General features: G+C 35.0%; 1 protein-coding gene across 1 annotated transcript in view; it reads right to left on the bottom strand.

Moving 5' to 3' along the window:
- The window catches only part of LOC123865924 (nephrin-like), a 198,704-nt gene that overhangs the window by 58,444 nt on the left and 119,119 nt on the right, over nt 1-21,141 (bottom strand). The window contains exon 4 of the mRNA XM_045907145.1: nt 14,286-14,476. Coding sequence (XP_045763101.1) covers nt 14,286-14,476 — 191 coding nt within the window. The remainder of the gene's footprint in view (nt 1-14,285; nt 14,477-21,141) is intronic.

Raw genomic sequence — 21,141 nt, 5'->3', positions numbered from 1 at the left:
ACCAAATAAAACAAACTTAATGAGAACCTAGTGAGAATGCAAACGGCACACAATTTATAATACATATTATGTTAGTCGTATATAATAGATATTATAGTAGTCGTTCACTTTGGTAATAGTCAGATTGTCATCAGTAAAATTGATATTGGTTGATGTATCGTAAATTATTGTTTCGGTGACAAATATTTTTATTATCTATTTATCTTTGAACAGAATGGAATAGAATGAAATGGAATGGAATACAATGATAAATTTTTATTCCTGTAAACTTTTAGGTAAACTTCAAAGTGTTTTTGGATGGTCAGAAAAATTTACCACTGGTTGGGAATGCCGTTCCTACGTTTTCTAGGGTTTCGTACCTCAAAATGAAAAACGGAACTCTTATAGGATCACTTTGTTGTCTATCTCTCTGTCTGTCGTGTGTGTCAAGAAAACCTCTAGGGTACTTCCCGTTGACTCAAAACCATGAAATTTGGCAGGTAACCTAACTGCGTAATTTTGGGTAGTTTTTTAATCGATAAAGAAAGTTTGCGACATTGTTCAATAAAAAATTTGGATTCCAACTCCTCAATCCTGATGTTGCAGGGGACCTGACTACTAAAGCTAATGGGATTTAAAAAGTGTCGATTATTAATTGATATTGAAGGTATCTATACCAAGTAAACACTTTGTCGTTGACCTCAACCCTGATGCTGTAAGAAATTGCATTCCTAAATCCTGGTGATCCCTCGGGATTTGAAAAGGATAATCCGTTTAAATATTCTTACGTGATACAGAAACAAGTTGCATCCCGGGGACGGGCTATTACGGAGAGGCAACTTTTGTTCTGGGAAATGAAAGGATCGGGATTTTTAAAAACCTAAATCCACGCGAGCGAAGCTGCGGGCATTAGCTAGTTGTAAATATATTTAGAAGCTACTATAAGATAATAGATAAGGTACTTATTTCCTTATATTTTTATTGTATGGCAGCGCGCGGTTTTAAATTATAAATTGCACGTCCTGTCCTTTTCTGTAATCCATTTTTTTCTCAATATCTACCACTTTATCTCATAGCAAGAGTCTGTAAGACATAATACAGTGAAAATAAGCAAAATATACAATTTTTGCAGTTTCCACGTCAGTACCTGTCGAATTTTTCTAACAGTGTAAGCAGCAGAGCTGAGTTTACCATCAAGTGTTGATATGTGGGTGTTTCATAGAAGCTTTGCATCTAACATTATACCGAGAAACACGGGGTTCTCCTTTATTTTCAACATATGATTATTTATCAATGAATTTATGTCATTTAAGGTCCTGGTATTGGGCAGTGTGAATTCAACACACTTAGATTTCTTTGCATTTGGAATTGATTTGGAAGTAAATAGCAATAAATCAGAGAGTGACCTGTGATATGGCATTACATATAGTATAATACATTGTCAAAAATTATAATATTAAAGCTGTGCGTATTGCGTGAGGAATAGGTTGCAAGAGAGTTGCAACTTGCAGGGTTTGATGCATGCGCTATTGCCAGCAAACATGAGACATATTTTTATCTACAGGCAACGTCTGAGTAGGTAACGCATACGTCTAACGCAAGTTGAAATGTACCAGTGTATTTAGTTAGAACTATCGACAAGTTTGGAGTTGGGTGCAGTCTAAATGTGGCCCGTGTGTTTAGACTGTCAGTTTCTGTCAGTTTCACGTGTCGTCCCCCGCACTTCACCACCCCGCTTGCACAAATCGAGACAGCACGAAATTTTCAAGATTTCTGGGTGTAATTTCTGGTTTTCGTAGTTCCCACATAATTATAACAATATAAAATATATAACGATAATTTTTTTACTACATAATATTCATTAAATTTTCTAGGTCTGTGGTTTTTCCAAATTTCATTAAATTGCTTCGTTGTCTAGAAAAACGAGCACAAAGTTGGGCCTTTTTTTAAAGAAAAATACAAATCTTTGAGCCCCTGTAATTTTAAAACTACATATTTTTAGAAAAATCTAAAACACCACAGACCCAAATATTAGTTTCTAGACTATGTCTGCAAAATTTCATGGACTTTGGTTGCTTAATATTCAAATGAAATGGGAACTACGATTGTATGGAGTAAGTGACGGAGAGAGCTCTGTTAATGCACACGAACTAAAAATAAAAACCGGTCAAGTGTGAGTCGGGCCTTGTTCGTTTAGAGTTCCGTACATATTTTGGGTGTAAGAAATGTTTCTTTTCCGGACTAGAACATCGCAGTAAACCATAAAAGAAAATCCCTAAAAATTATCGTTTTCACTCCAACTCCAATGGTATTCTGAAAATCCTATCGAAAAAACTTGATAATCCATTTATGGGGCACGAGGTTAGGCATACACATGCATTACCGGTGCATCATAAATGGGAGATAGTTATGTCGGATAGTAATATTGACTAAACTTACTAAAAAATAGTAACATAGTTTTATGTCATTATTTTACTAACATACCTACTAATCTATCTATCATTGTTTAATTAATAATTAATCTTGAAATTATTTTTATATGGATATAATATCAATAATGTCAGATAACAAAGATTACGGTTTTATTTTAGTATATGGAGCAATATATTGACGTGTTTTTTTTTTGCATTTTTGTAGTTAAAAACCTGTAGAATTACATAAGTTACTTTTAATTCCGGAAAATTAAAAAAATTCTAGAAGATTTTTAAAAAACTAATGTCGCGGGCATCATCTAGTTTAAGAAAAATCCTTAAAAGCTCCGGCTCTCAAAACTCACGAAGCCGTCAAATAGGTATAAACAAAAAGATTTTTGGTTGAAAAATAAGAACTTTTCTCGCTGACTTGAAACAAAAGGTAAGATATGAGGGAGATCTGAGCAGTCATTGTGTTCCTACGTAGCCATTTTCCACAATAGCCACATCGCTTTTAAGAAGAACAAATGCCTTGTATTTTGCATACCTACTTACTTGCGAAATGTCTGTCAATGGAAATATGAATACATGATGCCCGCGACATAGTCCGCGTGGATTTAGGGGACTTTCATTTTCTGGGATAAAAATAGCTTATTTTCGTATACGGGATACAAGATATATCTATACTAAGTAGGTGATGTTCATAACTTTGTCGTGGAATTAATTTTTTTTATATCTTGTGGGAATTCTTTGATTTTCCGGGATAAAAGGTAGTGTGTTTCCGTCCTCGGGATGCAAATTATCTCTATACTGAATTTCAAATTTTCGAAAACCTAAATGCACGCTAACGAAGTCGTGTGGGCGTCATCTAGTAAGGCAAATAAAAGCAAAATACTAACTAAGGCCATTTACGGTTAACTTCAAGGTATTTTATCTGTTGGTTATAGACCAAGAAAAATAAAACATCGGCTTCAGTGGCATTTCATAATCGACGGGATGCCATAAAATTCAATATTAAAAAACTTTTGCAACAAACATTTACTAAGCTCTCGATTCTACGGTCTCTACCCTTTCTCAACTTTCAGTTTGCTCCATTCGTTTAGACACACAAGCGATATGTCACTCGACAAAAAGTTGGTTATATCCAAAGACTTCACATAAATATCACAAAAATATAATCATATTATTATTTATCTGATAGTCTACGTACCCTACAACGGAAAGTGTATCTACATATTTGCGAATAGTTATTGAACTCTACAGCGTAAGGTGTGAGGATATTTATCCTTCTTTCCGACTTTTTCACTAATATGGTGACATTAAATGCTATATTCAACAACTAATGTGTAGCGAATGTGTAATAATATAGTATTTTTATGGGTCTGTGATGCCACGTTACTTCTTTAAAGGATAGATAACGAATTTTTGCTAAAATTCAAAATTACAAGTATAGATTGTTATGGCTATAATTAAATAAATTTCAAGTTAAAATTCATATTATTATCTTTTCTGACAAAATAGCGAATAGGCGGTAAGCGTAGCCAGGATGATTGTCCTTAAGGTTTTACCTACCTACCAGCTTTTCTAGACTTGTTCAGGCTTTTACCTTTTAGCATCTACATAATATGTCTTCTAAAGTAGATATTGTAGTGACATAATTCAGCGACAGGATAAAAAGTCGCAAGCATGCCTCAACGCTTTACAACAAATCTTACTTATTCACAGTGAAGTATGAACCCGCTTTAGTGGATCTGCAGTAAACTGCGTGGCTTTTTATTTTCCTCATACTTATAGGCAGATGTGAAAAACTGCTCGTAAATTGTTTCGCATATTATGCACAGTGCTTCGTTGGTCTATACGCTCTACTTTCAAAAGCGTTCATACTTATCTAAATATGATTTCTTTTAATAAGATTATAATTGCTACTGTAGTGTCAAGTAGTGAATAGCTCAATGAAGAAGAATATCCAACAAGTGTAAATGAAAAATTTATAACACCCCCGATAAGTGAAGGTTACAGTAACTAGAAAAGAGCTGATAACTTTCAAACGGCTGAACCAATTTTCTTGGATTATAAGAACACCCTTGATCAAGCCAACTTTCAAACAAAAAAAACTAAATTAAAATTGGTTCATTAGTTTAGGAGCTACGATGCCACAGACAGATACACAGATACACACCTCAAACTTATAACACCCCTCTTTTTGGGTCGGGGATTAAAAAGCGGTTTTCTCAGTTATCAGAAAAAATATCAAAAACTGATTCGAACAAAAAACAACGGTCCAATCTAGCATTATTTCTAAGAAATATTAGTTAAAATATTTTTTACTTTTTAGTGTTTGTGGTTATTGAAGTTGGTTTTTGTTTTTTTTTTTGTTTTTTTTTTATAGTATGTGTATTCGTGATCCCGAATCATGGTATAACCAGACTCTTATCTATTTTTGTTAAAAAATCCCTCCTTATCACAATTACGCAATATTTTCTTTCACCACATTTTTTCCATCTAACCTTTTTATATTTGCATACCACATAGATATCGTTTATGTAACTCGACCTCATTGTCGGTTGTTTTTCTGACGGAAAAATACCCGAATACGGAACCCTCGGCGCGTGAGTCTGGCTCGCACTTGGCCGGTTTTTCTTTAAAAAAATCCTCCTTCACACAAACTTTTTTTTTTAATTTACAGACTAGCGTTTAGCTGCAATCAGACCTGCTAGCAAGTGAAGCCTAAGATGGACTCGCTTCCCTAGAAGTTGCCTATTCACTCTTGACTTGAAGGTACTCATATTAAAAGTTTTGCATTACGCAATATTTTCTTTCACCACATTTTTTCCATCTAACCTTTTTATATTTGCATACCACACAGATATCGTTTATGTAACTCGACCTCATTGTCGGTTGTTTTTCTGACGGAAAAATACCCGAATACGGAACCCTCGGCGCGTGAGTCTGGCTCGCACTTGGCCGGTTTTTCTTTAAAAAAATCCTCCTTCACACAAACTTTTTTTTTTAATTTACAGACTAGCGTTTAGCTGCAATCAGACCTGCTAGCAAGTGAAGCCTAAGATGGACTCGCTTCCCTAGAAGTTGCCTATTCACTCTTGACTTGAAGGTACTCATATTAAAAGTTTTGCATTACGCAATATTTTCTTTCACCACATTTTTTCCATCTAACCTTTTTATATTTGCATACCACACAGATATCGTTTATTTAACTCGACCTCATTGTCGGTTGTTTTTCTAGGGAAGCACGTTCCTATAATTATGTTTGTGACACGTGCGCTCGTGATCCCCTTTTCTTTGTGTCCGATAATGAAGGTGCTGCTATAAAGGGGCACACCTATCTCGAGCCGCACTTCAGTATAATGTAGCTAGGAATATAATAAAACTTAAATGTACCACAACAATGGACGTGAGTGACGTACAAAATGTAAAGATTTCTTAATTTCTTTTTAACCCCCGACCCAAAAAGAGGGGTGTTATAAGTTTGACGTGTGACGTTTGAATAACAATTCACGATTGCTTATGAAGCGCTGGCATACATTTTAAGTGCAAATAACATGAGTAGAAAAGTGGACTTCACCTAGTGGGATAATGCTAGTAGGAGTAGAAGAAAAAAATCCGTTTCTTGGCACGTTAGCCCAGCAAATCAAAGTTAGCTTGTTGCGAGCTATCATGTGCAAAAACATCAATCAACCCATCAATCATTTGTGTTCTTTATGTCTTTCGTTAATGTTTTTGTTGGAAATAGAAAAGTAACTTTATTTCGACACCAGTCGTAAAACTTTCCTGTTGATTTCATGAGGATAAAGATTTGGATTTACGTTTCAACGTCGGCTGTGGGCTATCGAGATAGTTTCACGACCTTCTGTTCGCAGAAAGGGTTTATTTTATTTTCGGAGGCATTTCCATATGGGTACACTGCAATAGTTTATGCAAATTCTTTTGGTAGGCTTATACATGTTTTTCAATTATTTTAGTTAATGAATTATATAAAATACTGAACAGGAATCATAGAGGTAAGTAAAAAAAATTACTTGATGGAAACAGCTTTTACTTATAAATTAGCAACCATCCGCAAACTTGATCCTGTAGGAATTTCAAAATATTTTAGAAGGAACCTCGATGTAAAATATCATCATTAAATTATTATCATTGACTTCCCATGGAGTCTTATCTATCGTCGTTGCCATCGCTTCAACTGATCAACATTCATTAAAGGATAGTCTCTTGCATGGATTTGCCCAGACGCCGGTTTTGTGCTGCGTACATTCAGCAACTTCCAGCTACTTGCTTGATATCATATTGTTCTTCTTTTTAAAGGGGAGTTCTTCCAACGCAACGGTTTCCAGTAGAAGCTGATAATAATATGTACGCTATCCATTGCCACTTCAACACTCGTTGCCATTTTCAGTCACCATGTCTTCAATAAAATATGTAGTAGTGTACACAGTAGTTGCTAAATATTCAACAAAATAATGCCGAGTTTGGACAAAGTATGAAACCAAATACAGACAAAACAAAGACGTATTTACTTATATCTCGCAAGCGAGCAACATTCAGCGCTGAAGAACGTTTGAGGAGCACACAAGAAAATGCGATTCACGCTTTAACTTGAGAACTTTGGCGCTGGTGCAAACATTTGCTTTAATTTTAAATTGGAAGAGTTGGCAAGGGAGCAACTAAGTCAAAGCAGTATCACAGATGATGTACGATCTTCGTTTAAGGCACTCCTCTCACATGATTTATCGCCATCGATATTATGTGGGAGAGCATGCACAATTTTTAAAGTCGTGATTTTATATTTCGACCTAGATTTTGCCCGTGATTCCGCGTATATAAAATTCTGAATAAATCGAATCCAAAATCGGCATAGAAGTAGAAAAGATTATGAGTTAGTTACCGGTTTTTATGCTTAGTGAAACGTCCGTGCGTGTTAGTGTAAAACCAGACATATTTGCATAGTAGCCTAACGGATGTTTATATGACTTACGTAATATATCCATCCCGATTAGTTTTTGCGTATCAATATCATCGAAAATCATCGAGTCAAAGCTTAAAACAGCTTTTGAAATACTTGGTATGCTGACTAAGGCAAAACGGTACTTCACGCCAAAACAACGCCTCACTCTATTTATTGGCTCAGGTGTTTGCTCAACGTTTCTGATAGGCAACGCCCAGAGGAATTACCTTCCAGTAAGCCACGCTATAATCTAAATAACTTCCGAGCCAGAGTGAATAAGCATCTTCTAGACATACGTGCGCCAACCTCGACCTCATCATTGCTTTTTATTGAGCTTGTAGTCAAGCACAAGCTTTGTAAAACTTTTTTTTTAATTTACAGACTAGCGCTTGTCTACAATCAGACCTGCTAGCAAGTGCAGCCTATGGAGCGCGCTTGCCTAAAAGTTGTGTATTCACTCTTGACTTGAAGGTACCCATATTAAAAGTGGAAGGGAAAACTGATGCCGGAAGGGCGTTCCAAAAACTCACTTATTTTCTAACTACTGTTTATGCGGCAAAATGCCATAGATGCCGGGAAAATTCTAGTCAAAACCCCATCTCAACCTAACATAACCGCATAATCCGCGCCCGAAATTAGAGAGCGCCAATCAAAATTACGCAACCTTATACCCATAAAATTTCCGAGGTTGTAAAGGAATTATGGGCGCCTCGGAATTCCGTGTCGATGCAGGGATAAAGCCGGTGGAAGTTTTAACGTGTGTTATCTCGATCCTCACGTGAGCCTCGGATTTTATCTACGAGTATGTCGCTCGTATACCGCCTTTGTTCAGTATCATCATATTTTTTTGCAAAGCTGCTTAGTCGTAATGTCAAAAATAAAGGCTCCTACGCACATAAGCCAGGCTTATTTTCTTGGAAAATGCTGACTAATATGATAATTTTGGTAGCGAAATTACGTTAATAAATAAAATCATATAGTTAGACAGTACACAATGTGTATATATTTTTTTTAATTTATAGACTAGCGCTTGGCTGCAATTAGACCTGCTAGTAAGTGATAATGCAGCCTAAGTTTGCCAGAAGATGCCTATTCATTCTTGACTTGGAGGTAATCATATTATAACTAGAGTTTTGATTCTATTCACATGCTTTTGAAGTTGTCTGTCAGTCTTTTTAGGATTCCGTACCTCAAAAGGAAAAACGGAACCCTCATAGAATCACTTTGTTGTCTGTCTGTCCGTCGTGTCTGTCAAGAAACCTATAGGGTACTTCCCGTTGACCTAGAATCATGAAATTTGGCGGGTAGGTAGGTCTTGTAGCACAAGTACCGGAATAAATCTGAAAACCGCGAAGTAACATCATTAAAAAAAAAATGTGTTTCAATTTTCAAAGTAAGATTACCAAGTGGGGTATCATATGAAAGGGCTTTACTTGTACATTCTAAAACAGATTTTTATTTATTTTTATGTATGTATATAGTTTTTGATTTATCGTGCAAAATGTTGGAAAAATACCCGAGTACGGAACCCTCAGTGCGCGAGTCTGAGTCGACTTGGCCGGTTTTTTAATTGTATCCATGTTTTATCTTATTTTCAGTTTCATTAAATATGTGAATACATACTCCGAAGGAAACTTTGATCGCATAAAAATAGTAAAACTACAAATTTACGACGTCATGCATCAAGTCCCCCAAGATACGCCGACATACCCATATTCTCCGTATCAGACGCCTTGAGCAATAAAATTTTAATTTTCAAGTTGACCTACATTTTTATGGCCCTCGATCGAACTTAAATCATCTTCGGGCGTCTACCCTCCAAGTTTTCGCGCCGATACCAGGATAAAAGAGGGTCAACTTTATTGCTATCTTTTGTTTTATCGTGATTGTCATGGGCGATACTGTTTCCTTCTGTTTTTTTTTTATTCATTTAGATACTGCTTATAGATTTGAGCTGTATTTCGGAGACAATTTGGTGCATAGCGATCATAATATTATTATAGTTATTCCTAGTTGTTTTTTTTGGTATTTTTTTAAATAGTGTTGCGGCGCGTCGCTTGAAAATACGTAACAACGCCTGGGAACTTGTCCCACTATAGTTGACGGGGCGCGAGTGAGTGGTCAGGTAACTATTTTGCACCCTGTCCCTCAGTTTGTGGGCAAACAGCGAAACATGGCCCTTTGTCTAACTTATAGGTACGTGCGCAGAATTTACACAATAATAAACCTAGCTAACAAATAGTGTAAGTTTTTTGTTGATAGTTAAATGTAATGCTATCATCTTCAATGATACTGCTTTTAAAAATCGTATAACTAATAGCATGTTAGAATATTTTTTCTTATAAGTACCTATCTACATCTATACTAATAAATAAAATTGGAGTGTTTGTCTGTAATTTCGAAATAACTACCACATATTAAGCTTATATGGTTATTTATAATATAATTAATAATCATAATCATGTAGTTGATTTTAATATTTTGTAGTCACATATTGTATGGAAACAGTTAAAGTGTAAAGAAAATAAAATATAACACAGTAAATTTTTTCTCTTTTGGCTTAGTTTATGAAACTTCATAGAATCTACTTGTTGCAAAGAGATGAGATACTTATTACGAAGAGATTTTATAGCATAGGTACGCGTAGCTGGCGCATTCCATGGTTTTGTTAAATATTTTTAACCCCCGACCCAAAAAGAGGGGTGTTATAAGTTTGACGTGTGTATCTGTGTATCTGTGTGTCTGTGTATCTGTGTATCTGTGTATCTGTGTCTGTGTATCTGTGTATCTGTGTGTCTGTGTATCTGTGTATCTGTGTATCTGTCTGTGGCATCGTAGCACCTAAACGAATGAACCGATTTTAATTTAGTTTTTTTTGTTTGAAAGGTGGCTTGATCGAGAGTGTTCTTAGCTATAATCTAAAAAAATTGGTTCAGCCGTTTAAGAGTTATCAGCTCTTTTCTAGTTTTCTTGTAGAAAAGAAGGTTAGATAACCGTTAGGTTCATAATATTATGTCAATAGACAAATGTCAAGCTGTCAAGATGGACGTTGCCTAAATACATAATTATTTATTTGAAAATGATGTTTTGGAAAACTCAAATACTTTGGATCGTCGGGGGTGTTATAAATTTTTAATTTACACTTGTACTTGTATCAAGTGTTTCTATTTAAATGCGTTGTTGAATCCAGTATTTATATTTATAGTATACACGTATAATAAAAATAGTATTTAAATTTAAGCTAATTTTATTCAAGGAACTTCGAAAAACACGGCTTCACTCTTTATCTACATTTAATTATAAAAGGAATCTCTGTAGAAAATTTCAGTCCCAAGTGTTTGGGCTAGCTGTTGATGAGTCAGGACTTTTTATTTATTTTAGATTGATTACAATAATTACGCTGTAATTTTTTATTAAAAATTGTATAAAAAATAATTTAGGTATATTATATTTGATTAAAAATCCTATTACAATGAAAGGATTATTTAAATGATAAGAAAGCTTGGGAATGAGTTGCCAAACAGCTTTGATAGTTCTGCTAAGTGGTGATAATTATAAAAAGAAAGAGAGAAATACCCGGCTGAGTTTGTTATGGGCTCTTCTCAGACTTTGGCGCGTTTGGAACCCTCGTAGCTTTAGTTTTAAGTTTACGTAATTAATTATCACCACTTTATCATCTTTCAAATCTAACAATGCTGACCATCAAAATTTGTACAATAGTGCCTACTTTGAATAAATGATTTTGATTTTGATTTATTAGTAGGCAACCTTTTGATAAATTGACTTTAGCAATAAAATTGGTAACAGCTTCACGTATGATTTTTGACTTTTATTTTAATGCTTGAAACAATAGTGCCTAGAGCTATACCAAAATTAGCATACTGCCATAAATCGGGTGATAATGATCTCGACCATTTGCTAAATTAATCAAAATTAATTGGTAATAATTCACTGATGAAATTACCGATGCTACTACCGAGACATTTCGAAACGGAGAACTATTAGCTTAGTTATTATTTAATTACAAGCATTTTTCTATGTTTATTGAAACTATGAAACTAGAACAACATCGTCCGCATTGATTACAAGTTTTTAAAAAGTAGGAGCTTTTTGATTTTCCAGGATATAAAGTAGCCTGTCTCACTTTTCCAGGTCTTTAACTATATCCATGCAGAAAAATCACGTTTATCCGCTGCTCCTTTGAAGCTTGATTGAAGGACAAACGAACCAACTAACACTTTCGCTTTTAAATTATTAATAGTGATAACTCAAATATAATCGACCTTACTAATAAATTTTCCACGCCAACACCGTTTATCTATTATCTCTAATCTGTGATCGAAATCACAAATCAATTATCTGTAGGTACTACTTTGTTGAGTGAACCATTGTTATTAGTTATTTATTGAAACTTTGCCATAATATAATTATTTATATTAATTTCAAGATTTATTTTAGCGAGGATCAAATAATCTCAAGAAACTATCAAAGAACAGAAAAGCTGTAATTTACAACTTAATCAACATCCCAGCGAGCTATTTTCAAGACAATACAAGACACAATTAACAAAGGTCGAATGTACATCTTTATTCTTTTCAAGAAAGCTCGCCCCCAAAAGAAAAAAGGAGCTTTTCTCAACATTAATCGTAAAACTTTTGTGTTGATTTCTCAAGGATAAAGATTATTTAGGGCCGGTATTAAGGGGTCGGCTACAGGGATGGGATACAGAGCCTTTTTTAGAGTTTAAAGGTCGTTGTATTATCTCCTTTTTCCAAAGCACTTTAACTATACCTAGTGTAAAATGCTTAAGGACGCATATCAATGAACTAATCATTTTACCTTTATCGGTTTATTCATTTAACTTTAAATAGATAATGCCCACGATTTCGTCCGCATGGATTTAGCTTTTGATAATCTCATGAAGATTCTTTGATTTTTCGGGATAAAAAAAGCCTAAGTATCATACGTATATCAGAATAGTAGGTACGTACTTCTATCTCTGAAATTATTTCATTAAAATTGGTTAAACGGATAAAAGCTAGCAGACGGCTGATAATATTAAGCACACTTTCGCATTTATATACTAACTAGAGGATACCCGTGACTTCGTCCGCATGGATTTAGGTTTTTAAAGATCCCGTGGGAACTGTTTGATTTTCCGGGATAAAAAGTTGCCTATGTCAATAACAGGGACGTAATCTGCCTATGTACCAAATTTCATACAAATCGGCTAAGCGGATGAGTTTTTAGGAATCCCGTGGGAACTCTTTGACTTTTCGGGATAAAAAGTAGCGTATGTCCGTCCCCGGGATATAAGCTGACCCTGTATCAAATTTCGTCAGAATCGGTTAAACTGTTGGACCGTGAAAAGGTAGCAGACAGACAGACAGACACACTTTCGCATTAATTATAATATTAGTACCTATGGATTAACTTAGGTATGAGTATTTATTCATACTTATTGATTTTATTGATGCTTACGCCGAGAATATCTTCTGACAGTGTAAAATAAAACCTTTAAAGACAAAACAAGAAAATGCAATCTCAGCTTTACAAACTTTGGCACAGTTACAAACATTTTGCTTTAAATGTCAGTTGAAATTCTTGGCAAAGAAGCAACTAAACAAGGGAGTAACACGATTTTTTCTCTTTTTGTGGAACCTCAATATTGTCTACAAATCACGTTCTACGAGTTTACGTTTCAGATATTATTACATTTTGGGCTAGATTTTTATACTAAACTAGCGACCATCCGACAACTTTGTGAAAATCAAATTCACCAAAACAAATCGACGCATGTGGAGATATATCATAGGCCTTGAGCTATATTAGGTAGGGTTTAGCACTCGAGTTCCAGTTAGCTTGGCCTCAGGTAATGATTTGTGTGTCTATAACCTAGGTAGATAGACATAAACCTGGACTTCATCTGTGTTGGTGTTAGCTGGCGGGCGTGCTCTGCCTTTTTGGAGTGTTTTTTTTTGTTTAAACTGACTGGAAAGCGCTATAAGGGGGTGTCGTGCGTATGTCGGCGGGCGCCGGCACGGACGGGGTCCATACTTGTATAGTTTAACTAACTTGTTACAAATAACTACAAACTTGACATTGGCTAATCTTTGTAAAGCCAGACGAGAGAGAGAAAAAAAGACATAAACCTAATGCTGGAAATCAATTAAGGTATTTTTTTATTTGAAAATGTTAAATATTTAAAACTAGCCTTAAGAATGGTGCCAAGAATATTGGCTGCATTACCGCGCTGGCCAGCCAGGCTGATCCTTTGCGTAAAAAATGAGCCAGCCCCTTTACAATTTCACATTTGTTAGCAATATAGACAGAACTGTTAAGCTATTCACGTTTAAGTCAAAACTTTGGCATGGTTACAAACATTTGCTTCAACATTAAATTAGAAGTTTTGGCAAGGAAGCAACTAAGTCAAGTGAGTATTATGGATGATTTATAGTTGCAATTTTATGCATTTTCATAAGTATGATTTATGTTATAGACAGTTACGTAAGTAGGAATGTAATTCAAGTATAGTTTTCTTTTTAACATTAATACGGAACTCTGTTTTATGCAAATTATATTCTGACACGCAGTTTACCACTAATTGATAGTTTAGCTCATCTTAGCTCTTATAAAAGGTGTAAATTTTATACGTTTTCGTTACGTAATATAAATAGATTACTAAAACGATATACAAGGAATAAAACAAAATTACAATCTCAATCCATCGATGAAGAAACCTAGAAAGCATGGCAGAAGAATGTACGACGACCCGTAGGTTCTTGGGTTGTCTTATAAAAATCATGCAAGTGGTGTGCCATGTTTCATACAGTTCCATACATTACAGCGCAATGGTACGCGCTACGCCTACGCTTACGCAGCCTGTGTGAACGAGCTATAGAGGCGAGCAAAGTGAATAGAACTCAACTCACCAATAACATCGAGAGCGATCCGGTAATTCCTCGTAGGCGATACTTGGAAGTCGACGCGACATCTGTATATCGCTCTGTCGCGCGACTGCACGTCGCGTACACGCAGCACCGAGGTCGGCTCCCACCGAGCCCGGTCTCTGAACATGTCGTCCGACCAGTGGCCCGTCTCGCCCGGTACGCGTGTGTCATAACTGTAACAAACGAATGGAAATTAAAAAAAAGTTAAACAGCACTAAAACCCGACTACTACCCGCGAACTGCCAATAAATATTAGAAAGTGATAGATAAATAGTAAAATGGTTTTCTGTTGCTCGGTGCATTTTAACATTGTACTACTATATTTATACTTATGAACTCAGAATTTTTTCCTCTTTCATTTGATATCACACTCGATAATTACAATAGCAAAAAAAATATTTTAGAGGCCATCACTTTTTTTAATGTAACATCCGTCAGGTCGATTTTTTTAAAAAAAACGTAGCCTATATCACCCGGACCATAATAACGAATCGATTGACACCTCATTCATCAAAATCGGCTTAGTAGTTTAGGCAATTCCAGTAGTTGTCATAAATGGACTGATGATGACAATTGGCAGTAGGTACGTGGTAAAAACCAAAAACAATGTGTAAAGGGTGCCGAAAAACGCAAATCCGTTTTAATCCCGACATCAATTAAGCGCACTCGGTCAGATAATATTATCCGAGCGAATTTATTCCATCTCCATTGCAATTAGATTACATTGATTAATGCCCGACGCCAATTGCGGATAACCGTTCACAATTTACATATTTAATGCTGACGGGGAAATCCCCCATGTCACGTGCGTCCTTTGAGATTATAAGCAGGTCCATTAATGTAAGCTGCGATATATTTTAAAATATATACTTTTGTATTACAAATCACAATACAATTTTATTGCTTCCTATTTTAGGGTTCCGTACTTTAAAAGGAAAAAGGAACCCTTATATAATCACTTTGATGTCTGTCTATTTGTCTGTTGGGTCTGTCAAGAAAACGTATAATAAAAGGTAGGTACTTATCGTAGACCTAGAATCAAGAAATTTGGCAGGTAGGTAGGTCTTATAGCACAAGTAAAGGGGAAAATCTGAAAACCGTGAATTTGTCGCAGGTACAAAAAAGAAAATGTGTGCAGGAAAAATTTAATTTACTAAATCACATATTAACGGCATAGTCCGTCATTAACTTGCAGTGTTCTACATAAAAATGTTAGATATACTTTGTACGATGGTACGAAACCCTTCGTGTGCAACTCCAACTCGCGCTTAGCCGGTTTTTTTATTACAGTTAAACAATAGAATAAAATCACATCAAAAGCTTAATTAATAATAAGATCCATTACCAGGATTTTAATTAACTCAAAACATTCAAGTTAAAATTATGTTACTATAAAATTATTACAGTTAAGTGATACGAGCACAAAGAAACAACTTTAATGTATAAGACAATAAACCTCATACATTATTCAGACTATAAATTACTAGAAAGCCCTATCAAATATCACTTAAGGGTAACTCATGGAGCTCATCATAAATACATTAATCATTATCATCAGTTAACTATAAATTATTATTTAGATTTCAAGCAACTCTAACATGATTGTACATACGAATCTACATCAAAGTTACTTCATGTTCGGTATAGTTTAACCTATGACCATTATATTTGGACTAGTAACTACTGATAAATCTGTGCGGGCGTAAGTTAGTCTGTGGGATCCTTAAGCCGCTTATACACGTTTGATTTAGGCCTAGTCTGTTGCTTGGTCCAGACTCGGGTACCTAAGCTGCATGCATGTATACTATACTAAACACCACAGCTGTTTCCATTTCAACCTGTTAGGTTATTATAGGCAGGCAGAAGCTTGACCAATTTTCAGTGTTAGATAATAAAATACTTTAACGATTTTATATCTTAGAGATCCTTTATTAAATCTGTAAGTGTCTGTCTAACTAAGTAAAAAACTACAACAGATTCTGATACTACTGTGTTTTAAGTGTTGGCGTATTAGTTATAAGAAAGAAAAAATATCGTGATAAATAAAAGGCATTAGAAATTTGATTTAAAATAACCGAAATTCCGAAATTCAAAAAAACCTATTCAAAAATATCTTAATTCAATACTACGTCACGATGGATTTTCCGATTTTAGAACCGAATTTCTTGGATTATAGCTAAGAACATTCTCGATCAAGCCACCTTTCAAACAAAAAAAAACTAAATTAAAATCGGTTCATTAGTTTAGGAGCTACAATGCCACAGACAGATACACAGATACACGCGTCAAACTTATAACACCCCTCTTTTTAGGTCGGGGGTAAAAATGGTACCACACAGCTGACATATTGAATTTACTCGTGATGATGTGATTCAAACGATATCCTATAAATCTAATTCTGTTCAAAAATTTAAGTCGTTACTGTAGAATAAAATATAAACTAACATGCATGAACTTTGAAAACATAACACTGCTTTTTTGGGCAGTCGTGTAAAAAATAGAAAGGTATTCAAACCGGCTATGTATTTAGAACATTGAGTGTGAAACCGGCTTAATACGCTATGTTAAACCACAATATGAGTGCATTCAGTTTCGGTATGAACCATTTGCATCGAGTTGGTTTGCGTTAGCGATGTGAATACTGAATCATTCCGTTACGATTGAAATTATCCGTTTGCTTTATGGAGTGACATTTTGTGCAAAGGGGATTTTCAAAAAGTGAACTTTACTTTTGCAATTCATTATCACGCCTAATTTACCAATATATTTTAGATGTTACTCTAATTAGGATAAAATAGAGTAACATTAATTATCACGCCTAATTTACCAATATACTTATTTACATCCTACTCTAATTAGGATAAAATAGAGTTACGAGCCGTGTTTGTCTGTATATTCAGTTATAACTTCCTCAAGTGATATTTTCACTATCCTTAAAATTTTATAATACTTCATGCGTTTAAATAAACCTAAGTATACCTACTCTACTTACAGTACTTACTACGGTATTTATGAGGAATTGTACCAGAATGCTAAATCACAGTACAATTTTGACGATAATATGGTGGTAACTAGCTACATTCATTGCCTCCCACGAGACCACATGAAAATTATTAATTTACAAATTAACTCTGTCAGGAATCGTACCCGGGGTCCGCAATGTATAAGACGTAGCGCTCATCCTTTACACCAAGCAGGTCGTCTAAATAATTATTCAGAGAAATATTTGTAAATATCAGATATACTTGCAAGCTAACGTCTATTGTACTTCTCAAACAAGTAAAGTCCCTGACTATAATTTATGAAATAACTATGAAGAAACCAAAACTATAATTTATGAAAAGGTACATTCGCAGGTTTGATATCGAAAATATATTCGAGGTCGTCCCCAGCTGTTAAATATCAGTTGGACGTTATAAATTTTGTATTTCGAATTCCCACATGGCAGCAGTGCAAGAAATGTAATGACAGAAAATTTCTCACTATACATGTAGTACACGACAGGTCGAGATGGCAATCAAGATGGGAACACCTCGCACACCTGCACAACTCCCGCGTTAACCCGGTACGGAATAGCGCGGTTGACGTTCTGATGTGCGGGCCTCCCCTCGCCTCATACCCCAATTGCCATCCCGACCTGTCGCGTACTAATACGATCTCTAGGCAATTTTTTTTTTTAATACAGAATATTAGCTATGGTAATCATGACTAATACTCCCCTTTCCCCTCCAATTAAGGTACGACAATAGTACAACGAGTGGGGTTTGAACCGCCAACCTTTCTGAATTCAATCCTCTCCTCAACCGTTGAGCTATGGAGGCTCAACGGTTGACTTGAGAGATCTAAAAGTAGTGGTACTACCACCAGGTATACCAAGTACAAGGTTAAATTGCTATAATCCATCAAGACAGACAAATCTGTACGGTACAACGTGCAGATTGCGATATGCACCGCCCATCCCATTACTAAACACGCAGGAAATTCAAGCAACCAAGCAAGCAATACCCCTCATTATTGTTTTCTCAGTATCATGGACTTCCGCGCCTGCTACTATCCAGCAATAATGGTATTATTTTTGAAAAAGCATACTAAATTAGAAATAAGTTGTCAATTTAGTTTGTGTACAGTCAATACTATAATATAATGCTTGGATCTATCCAAGGTATCAGCTAACTGTCGGACTTATGATAGATACAATTAAAGCAACAGAACTGAATATTAAGTACAATCAAAATATGTAAATAACAATTCAGAAATTATGAACGCCAATCAAGCCAAGAATATGCGAAAATTCAGTCCATCAAGGGAACTCGAAAGCACCGAACTTTGCGCCAATTATGCAAACAACTCAACCCAACTCGAAGCTTCAGTATCGTGACGCTAACAAAATATACTAAATTCAATTACAACAAATTGAATGGCTATATAGAATAATGTTACAAGAAAATTGAGGTGTTGGTACTTCCTTGTACTTTCCGTACCGCTCGGCACAACTTTGTACAAAATACAAAATTTCACTTGCAAATTTGACATTTCTATTCAATTACATCATCCTTAATAAACAGTACAATGGACTTGGCTTCAAGGCTTCAATACTATCTGTTTCATTGAAATACGACGCGAAATGACTGATGTCGAGATATTGTCTAAATGAGGGTTTTTTGTTAGCATCGTGAGAACTACGACACAAATGTTTGCCGTTTGCGAAGTATACTCAGATTGTAGGATTTCTTTTCTTGTTAGCGTCTTCTGCCGTCCTTTGTAACAGATTCATCGCATTTCTTCAGAAATATAATTGGATTTTTATATTTTAACTGTCTTACGTTGTATAGCTATCAAAGTGTTTTTAATTGTTATGATTCTTATGATGTGCTGCGTACTTGTGTGTATAGCGTTTATTTTTTTCTACCTTTCTCTGTATCCACTTCTAATTGTTTGTCTGTCTGTCAGTCTGAGATCCCTTTTCATTATACATTTAATGGTAGGAGTTTTTCGAGATAATAATGCCTTGGGTTTCCAAATTCTTCAGCATAAAACTCGACTTCGATAACGAGATTGCTCTCTTAAGTATTACAGCTGTTATTTTCAGATATTAGTGATGATAATTGGAATTGACCGCTATGTGCTCTCTAGATCGGTAGCCCGTTTAGTTATAAGTCAACGTTATGCACTCGATTGATATGCGTTGTCACTACTAGCCCCCTTTCCATTTCTTCTGTATGTTTCTATTATCTTTCGACATGATCATCAGTAGTTTTGTATAGTATATCATAGTTTATTATATTTCATGTTACTTTAAACAGTAGATTATTTGGTGAATGATCTATTACTGAACTATATTTAAAGCGTTTCATCAAATCAAAATTGATTACAAGAATTAGTACCTATTATAAAATTTATACCTGCGTCGATTAGATCTTCAGGGAATATTCAACCGGTTTTATTAACACCTTCTGTATTAATATCTTTTCTGTACTTTGAATCTTAATTACAATCTGGCTTTTACCATTCAGATTATTATATCTAGACGATTTCAGTCAAAACTTTTATTAAAATCATAATGGAAATAATAATCGCACAAAATTATTCGCTATGTCGCTTTTACAATGAATAAATCCTCGATTATTTTCCAACTTTTAAAAAATAATCGCGTGCATTGTCATTATAAGGACAATTTAATTGTTTGAAGGTTGTTTGCCAAAACTAATTTATTAAATCGCTTCGATCATAATTTCGAATCTTTTAAATTTGCTTCAGTATTTCGGGTTATTTCAAAACTGTAGACGAAAAAGTTTTAGCTGCAACGTTCCCCTAATGTAAAACTGTTTTAACTAGTTCAAATCACTTTATCTAGAGTTGTTTTCAGATATTGTATTATAAGTTTCTGGATTTAACTAGGTAGGCATTTTAGGAAAACAAATATCTTCGATTGTTATTGGATTTATTGAAGTGCTTAAACATAGTGAAACAGTTCACAATAAATTGTGTCTAATTGTTCTTATTATTAACATTCCGCTCGACTCATTGGTTCTGAGAAAAAGAACCATGAGAAAATTACTGCTTATACTGTATTATAAGTCCAATAATATAATATTGTGATCTTCTGCCTACATAATAAAAAAACTGATAAAGTGCGAGTCACGACTCACACACGAAGGGTTCCGTATAAAAAATAACATTTTGTAATTTTTTTGTGTTGCAACCACAAATTCACGGTAAGTACCTAATCTGATTACTCTGATTATATTTATTCCCTATACTTGTGCTACAAGATATTGCTACTTGCCAAATATTATGATTCTAGACCAACGGGAAGTACCCTAGAGGTTTGATTCCCTTAACAGACAGAGCCCGACAACGATGTGACATGTGATGTGAACAACAGAAAAACCCTTGTAGGATACAAGGGGTTTTCTGGGTTCCTTTTTTCTATGGAGATACGAAAATAAAAATTTATGTCTGTCTATCACTTTCTGTCTGTCTATTCGTTAGCTATAGATTCTCGCGTCGTTAATCCGATTGTGATGAAATTTCCTACAGTTTTTGTCGGCACTTGCGTGAAGGTTTCTGACATAGCGTCATCAACGTACAATAGTGGCGTATTATAAAAGACCAGCCGTGAACGCTTGGTTGAAACGACTAAATAGGGATGATGCCTCGCTGACAAATTATTTCAGGAACTAAAAGGCTTTTCAGGAATTTTTATTTTGTGTTCAGGAAATTTAATAGTTAGCTTATAGCGGCGTTCCATCAACTTAGGAAGGATTTTGGGCTGAAATGAGAGTTGGAAAGTCGTATAGGTATATAATATCTAAACTACATTTTTTGAATCACTGGA

This window comes from Maniola jurtina, chromosome 6 (assembly GCF_905333055.1).
Source record: "Maniola jurtina chromosome 6, ilManJurt1.1, whole genome shotgun sequence".
Classification (NCBI taxonomy): Eukaryota; Metazoa; Arthropoda; class Insecta; order Lepidoptera; family Nymphalidae; genus Maniola; species Maniola jurtina.
The sequence above is the reverse complement of the archived record's forward strand: the minus strand, read 5'-3'. Positions and strand labels throughout refer to the sequence as shown.